This window comes from Rhamphochromis sp. 'chilingali' (assembly GCF_963969265.1).
Source record: "Rhamphochromis sp. 'chilingali' genome assembly, chromosome: 6".
NCBI lineage: Eukaryota > Metazoa > Chordata > Actinopteri > Cichliformes > Cichlidae > Rhamphochromis > Rhamphochromis sp. 'chilingali'.
The window spans coordinates 20,192,133-20,204,983 of record NC_137933.1 but is presented as its reverse complement, the minus strand read 5'-3'; the positions used below and the strand labels follow the sequence as shown (position 1 = coordinate 20,204,983).

Here is a 12,851-nt window from a genome sequence, read left to right as displayed (position 1 = left end):
GGTTTGGTGAGGACTCGCTGAAGACTGTCCGCCTGCATTACGCCAGCACAAAGTGTGCGATTCATAACCGTTAAACCATTAAACATGTCAGTCAGTCGTGTCAGTCACGCTCCCTGTTTTTAGGCTTCTTGTAAAGATGACAAACACTTAAGAGTTGCTGAAGAAATTTTTTCAGTCTTTCAGATTAAAAGTGTTTAGCTTGTACACATACAGTACAGCACTGTTAATGCTTGTTCACGTTCCAGAATGTGCTCCGGAATTCATTTTTGTCTTCTAACTTGATGTTTGTGCTCTGACAGGATCTGTGTGGAGTGGCAAAAGGCAAATTTATTGGTTTTCAGTTAGCCCCACCCAGTGTGCTGTGGACTGTACAACATTTTTCACCCTGGGCAGCCATGCTGAGCTCATGACTCTTCTAGCTTTGCTGACATATTCATACTTATTGTTGCCCCCATATGTCTTGTTCTTTCTTCAGAATTTCTTCGGGCATGATCTTTGTTTTTTGAGCAGAGAGAAATTAACCAGATGAAAAAAAGTTTAAATAATGTCAAATCTCACAGATATTTGTCATTTAGTGTTTTTACAGCATGATCAAATTCTAATCACTGAATTGTCGGTGAGATGATGGTATCTGTGTTCACTGCTGGCCTGGCAGCATATGAGCTTTAAAGAAAGAAAGTTAAATTGACACATCAAAGGTTTGCTTTTAATTTCCAACCCACCCTCCCCAGTTTCAGCATTTGCCAGGAAACCAAAGACTCAGGAGGCAGAAGAGGGGTCCTCTGTGATCTTTGAGGCAGAGACCGAAAAGCCAGACGCTAAAGTAAAATGGCAGTGCAACTCAAAGGACATTGCCAGCGACAGCAAATACATTATTGCAGCCGACGGGAACAAGCACTCGCTCACTATAAAAGTTATTACCAAAGAAGACGCCAGTGTCTACGCAGTGATCGCTGGGGGCTCAAAGGTCAAATTTGAATTGAAGGTGGTGTCTCAACCAGGTGGGAGATTGCGATGCTGCTGCTGTGCATTTGAGGTCTCTGTGTGCTCACCTACGGGCTGTAATGTCATCACTGTGCACAAAGCAAAATGGAGCACTCGATGCAGAAAACCACTGAAGCAGTAAATAGTTGACACACTGCATGCACTTGATGTTTCTGCACATTCTGACAGCACCCTCTGACAGTACTCAAAACCAGATCTCTGAAACAGCTTGTATGCTGTGCATTTGAGAGATGTTTGCTTTAAAAGGATCAGTTTGACATTTTGGGGAATGCATCATTTCTTTTCCTGTCGAGAATTAAGTTAGAAGATTGATGAAACTCTCGTATTTGACAGCTAGATTCAAGGTTATAGTCAGCAGACAGCTGGCTTAGCATATAACTCATACTGTATTAAGGGCAGCTACCTTGACTCGGTCCAAAGATTAAAAAAAAACATCAGACCACCTGTGCATGAAAGGGCACCTCTATAGCTCACTGTGAAGTTGCTGGGGAACCAGAAATGACTGTGTCGAACTTTGTCTTGACCTTTTTTAAAAAGAGACATCTATAAAGGTTTAGACCCTCAGAAGTGGCCAATTGTTATGTGGTTAAATGTGTTTTGTAGTTGTGCATACAAACTTAGGAGAGGCATTCTTATGGGGCTAGAGTAATCAACTTAAAAACTTGTTTTGTGTTCTGTTGGATTTCAGTAACCCTGCTGCCCCCGTCCCTGCTGGAGTCACAAGGTGATCAGCTGTTGGCTCATTAGAACAAATCTATGACATTCAAGCCTGGTTCCCTGAACGGAAAGCTCTGTATTAAGGGACTTTAAAAGCTTGAGTGTCGTCACACTGTGTTTTCCCCAAACATGACATTGTGATTTTTTAACACATCAAAAGATCCTACTGAAACTACATGAGAACCTACGTGGTCCACTAAATCAAAAATAATTGTCCCAGAAGGGACTTGAACACTAGTCAGCTGGCGTAAGGGTCTGTGACATTTGGCTTTGTCGCTATAACTGGAAACAGGCCTTCATGTTGTTTCAGTAAGACTTAAATTGTACATAACAGATGGTGGAGAGAGAGAGAGAAGTCATCCAAGCCAGTGGTCGGATGACTCGTTGTAACGTGACTAGAAATTACACAGCTTCCTTCAGTTAGTTGCATGCCTGTGTCCTGGGGACTGTTGTCTCTAAATACAAATGATATTACAACAGCAAGTTTATTTCCCAAAAAGTCCAGCTCTTCATTTGAGGCCGTGAACACACCTACTCACTCGTTTAACTTCACTCCTTTTGTCCTGTATTTTATCGCACCTGCACAGCACTCTAATGTACATTGAGATGATTGCCAAGTGTGTCACGGAGCAACATTTGTGCTATTGCATTTGTGTTCGTTTATCAGTGTGGCCCTTTGGCTTTAGTAAGATGTAAACAAATGTCAAAGAAAGACAGCGGCCAAAGTGCCCAGTGTGCTATAAGGGACTGGCCACAGCTGTCTGGGGCTCATATCAAAGCCACCTTTACTCTGTTTGCATGACGACCTTGACCCACACCAACGCATTATTTCCTCATGAGTAACCACCACTTGACTGGCACTGAGGAAAGGCATGAGAGGCAGCTGATAACACATGGAAAGTCAGCGGGCCTTTAAAAAATGATAAGATAAAAATATTTTGGTGATGAATGTTGGCCAGATACCTTTGTGGAGATAGGTTAATTGAAAAATCTAAATTGCCCATAGGTGTGAATGCAGGAGTGAATGTGAGTGCGAATAGTTGTCTGTCCCAGTGTGTTAGCCCTGCGACAGACTAGCGACCTGTCCAGGGTGTACTCCGCCTCTCGCCCTATGACAGCTGGGATAGGCTCCAGCGCCCCCCGCGACCCTGAAAATGATAAGCGGAAGCGACTGGATGAATGTTGGCCAGAGAGTTTTTGTTGACAAAACACAAAAATGTTTTCACCTCTCGTATTATTTATGTTGTTTCAAAGACTAAAAACTCACTGTTTGGAGCTGATTCTTTGTTGAGAGGGGAACAGTGAATGGACTAAACGTATGATTGTCGTTTCTCTGTGCCTCTCAAATGTTTCTTGCTATCTTCAGCTGAGGCCCCTGCTGATGGAAAACCAGAACAAGCCCCTTCTCAGCCTGCAGTAGCCCCAGTACAAGAAGAAACTCCTGCCCCAGCACAAGCTGAGGGTAAGTTCATTTTTATCACTCAGTGATTCCTTTGTTCTCTTACCAGCTGTCCATTTTTATAAAATATGCTGTGAAAATCATTCCCCGAATGCTCAAAAATGCCCCCAAATATCCCATAACTGTACATGTGTACTCCACAAAGACTTTGAAAACAGCTGCCATTTGTAAGAAAAGGCATTGCCTGGATGCTATTTTAAGTTTTGCACATGCTATGTTTAAAGAAAAGGTCTCCAAGGTCCTGTAATTCCATGTAGCAGGGTGGATAAATACAGGACCCCTCAGACTTTTTAATGACCTTCTTTTAAAGAGGATTTCACATTTATTTTTACTGTAGTAGAGTAATGTCAGATCAAAAATTGTCATATTCTATTTAACAACAACAGCAGAAAGTTGAATGGTTTATGTCATGTGCCTCTATGTGACAAGTGCATTAAGGAGGCAAATACAGGACACAGGAAATAACCTCAAACAATCAGCAAATCCAAACATTTGCCAGTGAAAAGTTGCCAGAAAACATTAGAATGAACCTCAAAGACAGTGAGCAAGTTTACTCAACAAAGGGCAAAAGGCGACTAAGACAAGACAGATGCAGAGGGATGATTGGGGCAAAGAGGACATACAGCTGAACTGGACAAGACAAGAGATGAGAGACTACCACAATAAAACAGGAAGTAACACAGGCACAACAACAGCCACACACAGAGACTTGACAACCTGACATGAGGAACAATATAGTGACCACAACAGTAACTGAAACTAAAAACCCAAGCGTGAACACGAATTAACATGCACAAAGCTGAAAAACAAAACAATAATAAACAATTTAGGAATGACCCCGAGGATCATAAACAGAACACGAGGGACCGAAATATAAAAAAGATTGGGTCAGCAGCCCAGGACCATGATAGGTTTGCCTTAACTCTCAGAGCTAAGCTAATCATGTGCTATTTTCAACATAATGAAAAACCCAAACATTTTTATAATTGAAGTTTATGCTGTAGCATTGTATTTTAATCCCGTCGGTTTTCAGATGCACATCCTCCAGACACCAGACAGGACCTGACTGGACTCTTCACAGAGAAACCTCAGAGTGGAGAAGTCACTGTAGGTGAGTGGCTTCAAAATACAGGATATAAAATTAAATACATTTAATCCTTAATCTAATCCCACAGAATTAACCAGCTATGTATAGGAAGGGTGGACACACAAAAGCAAAGATACTTGTAATGAAAATACTTAAAAAGTAGAATATTGTATCCTTTTAATAAAAAACAAAAAGAAGCTATATCGCACAATGAATGTAATGTGTATAATGTGCGCTCAGTAAGATGATCATTTGTAGAAAAGGCAAAGATGCCATCAGATATGAGAATCAAATCCAAGCCTTGTTTTCACACAGGTGAAAACATCACTTTTGTGGCTAAAGTGAACGCTGAGTCGCTGCTGAAGAAACCCACGGTCAAATGGTTCAAAGGGAAGTGGATGGACCTTGCCAGCAAGTCTGGAAAACACCTGCAACTGAAGGAGACATATGACCGCAACACCAAGGTGGGCTAATGCTAAAAAGACATCACAACAAGCAACACTAGAAGAAATTTGGAATAACATATGTTAAAAGCTATGCTTCCGTTCAAGGAACACACAAACATGAGCAAGGGCTCATGTTGTTTGTCACTAAAATGACCTTAAGGCTGGAATATGTAGCATTTCACGCTGAAGCAACCGACATGTTTTGCAAGTCCTGCCCTTCTCACTCTCAGTTGGGCAACATCTTGCCTCAGGCATTTATCCTGAAAGCACGACAAACCACAGGCACGCTATCTTCGAGGTAATGACACAGCAGTGACACATCTAACCTGTTCGGAAACCCAGAACTTCAGGGAAACTTAGAGATTTCAAAGGAAAGGAGGCAGGGAAAATCAGCAGACACCTTCCTAAAAACATCCCACATACACACAGCAAAACACATTATATCTCCAAACACATTAAATCTCACATCTCTTTGCACACATGTGATTGCAGGTCTACACATTTGAGATGCACATCATTGCTGCCAAGGCTAACTTTGCTGGAGGTTATAGATGTGAGGTTTCATCCAAGGATAAGTTTGACAGCTGCAACTTTGACCTCACTGTTCATGGTGAGTGTCCTTATTTTATTAATGTGACCCTCTTTTTATAATACATACACACACACACACACACACACACACACACACACACACACACACACACACACACACACACACACACACACACACACACAAACATATATATATACATGTATACATGCACCACAGTGATTTATGGTATTGGACACTTTCTTTCAGAGGCTCGTGCTCCAGAGGGCCTGGATATAAGAGCAGCTTTCAGACGCACGTAAGTTTTATTTAAAAAAATTAAATTAAATAATAATATATGTCATTCCAAGAATAAACAAAGTGATGTGACATTTTTAAAAAGATTTTAAAAAGTAAATTGTTTATATGAGTTGTTCATTGAGAGTTTAACTTCCTCATCCCATTTCTTTAATGTCACAGCTATAAAATTCACATTCCCTTTATAAAACTATTTATAATCCAGTAATCAGTCACACTTTTTCTTCAATTTTGTATTACCAGGCTGACTATATTTTAATAAAAGTGAAATATTGTCATATGTGAAGGGTACATTTTGATACATTTTTTGTGATCTGTTTTCTGTAATCTCGTTTTATAATCAGAAAACCATTTTATTTTGGATTTGTTTCATATGAACAAACCAGTTTTTGCCCTCTGTAGAAAAATACAGAATATTTCTAAACAGTCTAAAGATGGCTATTTAAAGGAAGGACTGAATTATTTCATTAGATGAGCTGGATTAATTACTTCTGCATGTTTTCGGTAGATAACAGAAACACTGAAAACCACTTAAGTACCCATAGGCAGATATATTTTTGCACATGCTTTAAATCAGAGTCAATGGGGAACAAAACTGCAGCCATCACTTTGCCGTCAGCTTTGTGTATGATAGCGAGGACTCAGTACATTATAAAGTCAATGCACAAGTACAGTTGCTAATAAACTGCAGTGGATTATTGCTGTCTGTGAAAAATAACTGTGGAAATGCTAACCTGTCAGGAGTGAAGGCGGTAAGAAGAGAAGTGGACCAGGAGCAAGGTAGTAAAAGTGTTTGTTGCAGCAATTGAGGCCTGTATTCAAACTCTGAGGACTTTGTTAAAGAACAGAGAAATCAGGATGCAGATCAGAGACTCCTCTCTCTTCTGCAGCCTGCCTTTTCTCTGCCAAATAAACCCAGTGTTGTGAATGATACGGCCTCCCTTTTGCAGATTTTTGAGAACGACAACAGAAGGAAGACCTTGAGAGAGAGCTAAGTGTGGGACTCAAATTCAAAATCCAGAATGCAACTGCTAATTATAGCTGCGATTGTGTTAATCTTCGGCTCTCCATATGTGGAGATTTGAGCTATTAAACTGTTAAGTGACATGCCGCTAGTTGCATCTGTCAGCTCCCTCTGATCTCCTCCTGGGTCTTCATCAAAACACCAAAGCCAGCTGCACAAACAGCTACATGGCAGAGTGAAATTGGACGGTGGTTTGATCATACTGAAAGTGCAGGATGTGCTAAGACACAGGCTTTTCAGTAGCCGAGCTCTTCCATAAGGGGTTGCCACACAGAGGAAGTGCAGCTATGGTGTGTTGTAACTCCACCGCATAAACCAGAGACTCACCTTCTAATCCTGCTGCCGGGTCACAGGCAGGAGACAAATACACAGTCACGTCTACTGTGCCCTTGTTTTTATCTGTTATCCCACTCATGAGCAGCAAACAGAGCCTATACCGTACGGTGACTTGTGTTTGCTTTAACCTTCAGTGTTTTGCTTTGTTCTTGCGTGAATGAATGCTGCTGCTCATGGCTTGAAGAACAGTTCTATAGTTTTGGGAAATACAACTTTTTGACTTTGTTTCCAGAAATGAAGTAAAGTTATCCTAATGTAACAAGAATGGAAGGAGATGTAAACGGCTTGCCTCGATGCCTTAGGCATGACTGGCTTTGCTGTTTTGCTCTTTGTTAAAAGATGCTGGTATAAGACAGATACAGCCATTCCGCAAAAACAAGAACACCATCTTGTGTAATTTCTAAACTTCCATGCAGTAAACTATTTGAGTTTCAGCAGGGATTATAGTCACATTCAGATGCACACTGGCAGCTGTGGGCACCACAGTTGAGCAGTTATTCCTGTTAAACTTTTCCAAGTCTGCTTCGAGTCCGGCTGGACTCATGAAGCCGGTATGCAGTATTTGTGGAGCTTTGTGGATAAGTTTCCACCTACAATAACTGGACCAAACAGACTCCGACCCCCCTGACTACACCAGCATAAATAAATGTGTATTTCCCAAAATGAAAGCTGCTTCCTTAAACATGGCAACATCTGTCTTTCCAGACAAAAACATCTGCCTGCACTTCACATCTTTCCATTTGTTTTCTTTTAGTTTCGGCGTGTCCAATCCAGTTTTTTTTCTTCCAACATTTTGATATGCAAGTCTCTCCCTTGCATATTCGAGTAAACAGGAAATGATTTACCGAGTCTGGGAATGTGGATTTGTTTTATTTAAAATAGACTATTTCTGTTTAGTAATAACATTTACTTATTGAAGAAATGAGAAAAAGGTAACCTACTGGGTTGTTGATATTTTCTGATTCCTGCAGTAGCACAGACGGAAATGATGACTCAGGAGAGCTGGACTTCAGTACTCTATTAAAAAAGAGGTAAGCAATTACAAACTAATAAACAAAAAAATTCTAATTATTTATAGTCTTTCAGCTTTTGTTGTTGTTTTTTTTGGGGGGGGTTGCCCTTTATAATCTAAAACTCTCACGCTTTCATTCCTTCTGGATCTCCTTGCATCTTCAGAGAGTAAGCTACTTCTGCATTTGCAAACTAAAAGTTGGAATGATCACGGATCTGCAACCAAATAAGCCTGAACACAAACTAACAATGCACAGTGATAATTTAAGGTGGCATGATGTGTTCATTATTTCCGAGCTTATACATTTGTCTGTCACGCAGAATAGAAAAAAGTGTTACCATTTTTTAAACGTATACACATGATTTTCCATCACATAACATCCTGAGTCACTTTGTCAGATCCCATTGTTTTTCCTGACACTTTAAATAAATCCCCTGCTCACCACTGTCACAGCCCCGAAGATCATTTCACTCAGTCTATAATAAGTCTGACAATACTTCCACCTCCGTGCACCTACATTTTTCTTTGAAAGTCTTCGGGGTTAACACATGTCACATCCCTAAAATCCGCATATATGCCTCACTATGAGCAAACCCTGTGTTAAAATCCTAACAATGCATGCTTTGTTAGCATATGAGTCATTTTTGACTGACGTTGTGACTCAGGTTTAGCGTGTGCACGATTGCTTCAGTGCATTTTAACCATTGTAATGATATTTAATGTGCTTTAAAAGCATATTTCTAATTTGCTGATTGCATTGCTTTTGAAATGCCGTGTTTTAACTTTTCTGGTTTGTTTTGCCATATTTGCCTCTTGGGTTCTACCTCTGAATGAGCAGCAGTTTCTTAAAACCCTCAAATCGGTAAGAAACTGCTGACACGTTGTCTGAATGTCACTGGGAAACTTCTTGTTGTTCTGTGTTACGTGTTTTTTTTCCCCCATGACAGCAAACATTTGACTGCAATAATTAATAGTAACGCTGAAATCACGATCATTCTTAGCTGATTAAGTGCTGCTAGTCTATTACAGAAGCATAAGCAAGAGTCAGTCATTTTGACAGTATATAAAACAAATGCATAATAATTCCCCATTACATGATGCACAGAGCAGGCAGACAGAGTTAAACAAAACTTTACTCAGGAGGCAGTCTCACACCAAACAAGACATCAGCAGCAAGTAAGCAACAAGGAAACAGATGACAGGTACACAGAGGTACACAAGCAGTGTGCACAGCTTAGATCCAAGGTATGAAAAGGAGACATTCTCATTTGTAGTGAAACTGCTCTAAAGAAAAAGAAAATGCACATTTTATCTTATTTTGATACAAATATGTTGATATTAATGTTTAATGGGGATCATATTTGCTAGGGAAATTTAAGCATCTCATAGTTTTTCATATCTATAACTTTTATTAACAGTGACACTCTCATATGGAAGGTGAGCAGCGCAACTGGACTGTATAAAAGTAATGAATTTCAGGCCTCAATTATGGTGCAAGGGAAAGCTGTTTTCTCTATTTCTTTTATCTATATTATTTCTGCCTCTTTTCTGGCAGCCAGTTCTTTATTTAATGGGGTTAGGCAAGTAGTTTAGGTGCCTAAACATAACCAAATAAATAAATAAGTTCACATAAAATTTTAAAAAGTAAAAAAAGAAGAAGAAGAAATACAAAGTAGGTATATATGGAAATATAGTACTACAAGTAAGTCAAACTCTTGCCATGCCTTCACCACCACTTTAACCTTTTTTTCAATCATCAAGTTTTTTGTTGTCTTCACTACCAAATGTAATTTAGTAGCGAAGATAATACATTGTTATGAAGCAGGGTACAGGGCTGTGGTTCAGGAGGTAGAGCAAGTCATCGACTAACTGGAAGGTTAGTCATAAAATCCCTGGCTGCTCAAGTTTGATATTGAACCCTGAGTTGAAGAATGAACATGAGAGAGAAAGCATTTAGGCGAGGGGAAAAAATGCTCGTTTAAATGTGTCTGTAAATGAGACATGTTGTACAATGCACTTTGAATGCCTAAGTAGGACAAAAAAGTGCTCTATGAGAAACTGTCCATTAACAGCAGCACAAAAAATGTGCATGGGGAGCTTCATAGAAAGCCTTTCTCAGGTGGCTCAGTAATTTTGTTCATGTAGTTTGTAATACTCCTAAATTCTTGAAATTAGCTTTACAATAACTACAAAATGAGATCAAGCCCATAATGACACAACAGGAGATTACAAAACACAATCGATATCGATCTGTTTAAGCTAATCGTTAGCTACAAGTCTGTAAACAATCTACTAAAATGACTCTTGAGCGGTTGCTTGTTAGTTTTTCAGTATCGAATAATGAACTGATGCATGCGATATCAATGAATCTGACTGTGTCAGTTTTGCCAGTGTGTTACAGTGACTGTCCCTGTTTTAACAGCCTGCTTCTTTTCACTTATTTGTGTCACTCGAGTGGTTTTAACATCTCTGTCTTTGTGTGTTAGAACCGTGCAGGTGCACACAGAGACCGATGTGGATGTGTGGAACATCCTCAGCCAGGCTCCTCCTACTGAATATGAAAAGATTGCTTTTCAGTACGGAATCACCGACCTGAGGGGCATGCTCAAGAGGCTGAAGAAGATGAAGAAAGATGAAAAGAAAAGTGAAGGTTGGTGCACTGAGATAGTAGCAAAACTAACACAATTTAAATGAAAACCTAACAGAGACTGATTATTTTATTTTATTTATGCTCTGAAACACAGCTTTCCTCAAAAAGCTGGATCCTGCCTACCAAGTGTCAAAGGGCCACAAAATAAAACTGGCTGTTGAGGTTGCCAATTCAGATATTGAGGTGAAGTGGCTGAAAAACGGGCAAGAAATTCAACCAACTGGAAGGTCTGAATACACCCTACCTGTGCACCTTTGCTAAGTTTTATTTTTATAGATGCAAGTATTTTATCTTAATCAGGGCCTCATGCCTCAGTTTGCAGGGTGAGCTGAGGGATACTTAAAATGCATGCAGCCTTCTGAATGAGAAAGTGAACGCTGTTTTATTTCTAAAGTTTTAAATAACTCTGCAAAAAAATAATCTGGTTTTTAGCAGGTCTTAAAATTAGTTAAATACAATTAAAGTCAGATGAACAACAGCACATATTATATATTACACTGTGTCAGTATTTATGTAACAAAGATTAAGGTGTGATGGAAGAGGAGTGTGTGGAAAAACTAAGTAACACTTCCACAGGAATTTGATTGATCATCGGTAAATGTGAGCGGCTTTATAAAAGCAGATGTTTTGGCAGTTTCTAGATCTGGAGCATTCAGATATATTTTAACACAATGAGAAGCAGGAAAGAAAACATCAGAGATCTTAGAGAAGCTATCATTGTTGCACATCAATCTTCACTTCAAACACGTTAAAGTCTGTCATTCTGCATTGGGGAAGCGTATATTCAGTTGTAAAACATTTAAAACAGCTGCCGATTTTCCCACGAGTGGACGTCCCATCAAATTCACCCCAAGGCAGAAAATTTGGAAAAACCCAACAACTACAACTCAGACTCTTACATGTTAAATGCTAAAGTTTGTTACAGTACAATCAGAAAAAGACTGAACAAGGCTGGCTTGCTTGGAAGGGTTGCCAGGAGAAAGTCTCTTCTTTCTAAAAAGATCTTGGCAGCATGGATTAGGTTGCATAGTTGCATCTCAACAAACCACGAGACTTCTGCAACAATGTCCTCTGGACAGACGAGACCAAAGTGAAGATGTTTGGCCATGTGGTGGAGGGGGTGATGATTTAGGGTTGTTTTGCAGCCGCAGGAATTGCAGTCACTGAATCGACCATAAACTCCTTTGTGTACCAAAGTGTTCTGGAGTCAAATATGTCAAAATTGCCAAAACTGGGCCATGCAAAAGGACAATGATCAGCAAAAGAATCAAGGTGTTGCAATAATCCAGTCAAAGTCCAGACCTCATGGGCATAAATAAATGCCCACAAGCCTCAATGACCTGTATTAATGTTGCAAAAAAGTGGGTCAAAATTCCTCCACACCAATGTGAAAGCCTGATAAAGTCATACCGAAAATGATTACTTCACATTATTGCAACTAATGGTCTTTCCACAAGCTATTGAATCATGGGCTGTGCTTAGTTTTCACACACTGCTTCTGCATTTTGCAGTTCTTTTTAATGTGTTGTTGTTCATCTGCAATTCTATTTAAATTATTTTAGAAGATGCTCAGGGTGGCTTTTTATTATATTCTGTTGCAAAACTTTAGGAAGAACATACTTAACTATATTACTGATTGTTTTTCATTTCTCTCTTTTGCCTCTCCATGACCAACTTCCCTAATTTGTGCCTTTATTGCGTCATTTGGTTAAATCGATAGCAAGTAAGTGTCATAAGTAATACAAAACATTTCCTTTCCTTCTCACACGCTATATTGTGGTTTTAAAAAACAAATAAAAACAGTGTTTTCATTGTGTGATAATCTTCCTCCCTGTCAAGGTACATATTTGAGAGTGTTGGCAACATGCGGTACCTCACCATCAACCACTGCTCCCTGGCAGATGATGCAGCGTATTCCTGTAAAGTGGGAGATGAGAAGTGCACCACTGAGCTCTTTGTTAAAGGTATTTGATGTTTTGAGAACATTCACAGCATACCCGTTCCAGCACAGGTATGCAAAAACAGAGATGTTCAGCTAAATCACATGTTCTTATCTGTTTTGTGCAGAGCCTCCTGTCCTGGTAGTGAAAAATCTGGAGGATCAGATGGTCATGAAGGGTGAGCGGGTGGAGTTAGAGTGTGAAGTCTCAGAGGAAGGAGCAAATGTTAAATGGTTAGATGTTTTTCTTTACACTCATGGCTAAGCAGCCAGTAACTGATCATCCATGTCCCAATTTATAAAAAAAAAAGTGAATAATCATTATTAAA

At 39.6% G+C, this 12,851-nt stretch overlaps 1 protein-coding gene across 1 annotated transcript in view; it reads left to right on the top strand.

Moving 5' to 3' along the window:
• Positions 1–12,851, top strand: part of mybpc3 (myosin binding protein C3) — a 36,490-nt gene that overhangs the window by 1,927 nt on the left and 21,712 nt on the right. The window contains exons 2-12 of the mRNA XM_080885444.1: positions 732–1,001; positions 3,089–3,184; positions 4,215–4,292; positions 4,584–4,732; positions 5,207–5,324; positions 5,514–5,562; positions 7,893–7,952; positions 10,420–10,583; positions 10,678–10,810; positions 12,423–12,547; positions 12,651–12,756. Of these exons, the coding sequence (XP_080741570.1) occupies positions 732–1,001; positions 3,089–3,184; positions 4,215–4,292; positions 4,584–4,732; positions 5,207–5,324; positions 5,514–5,562; positions 7,893–7,952; positions 10,420–10,583; positions 10,678–10,810; positions 12,423–12,547; positions 12,651–12,756 (1,348 nt within the window). The remainder of the gene's footprint in view (positions 1–731; positions 1,002–3,088; positions 3,185–4,214; positions 4,293–4,583; positions 4,733–5,206; positions 5,325–5,513; positions 5,563–7,892; positions 7,953–10,419; positions 10,584–10,677; positions 10,811–12,422; positions 12,548–12,650; positions 12,757–12,851) is intronic.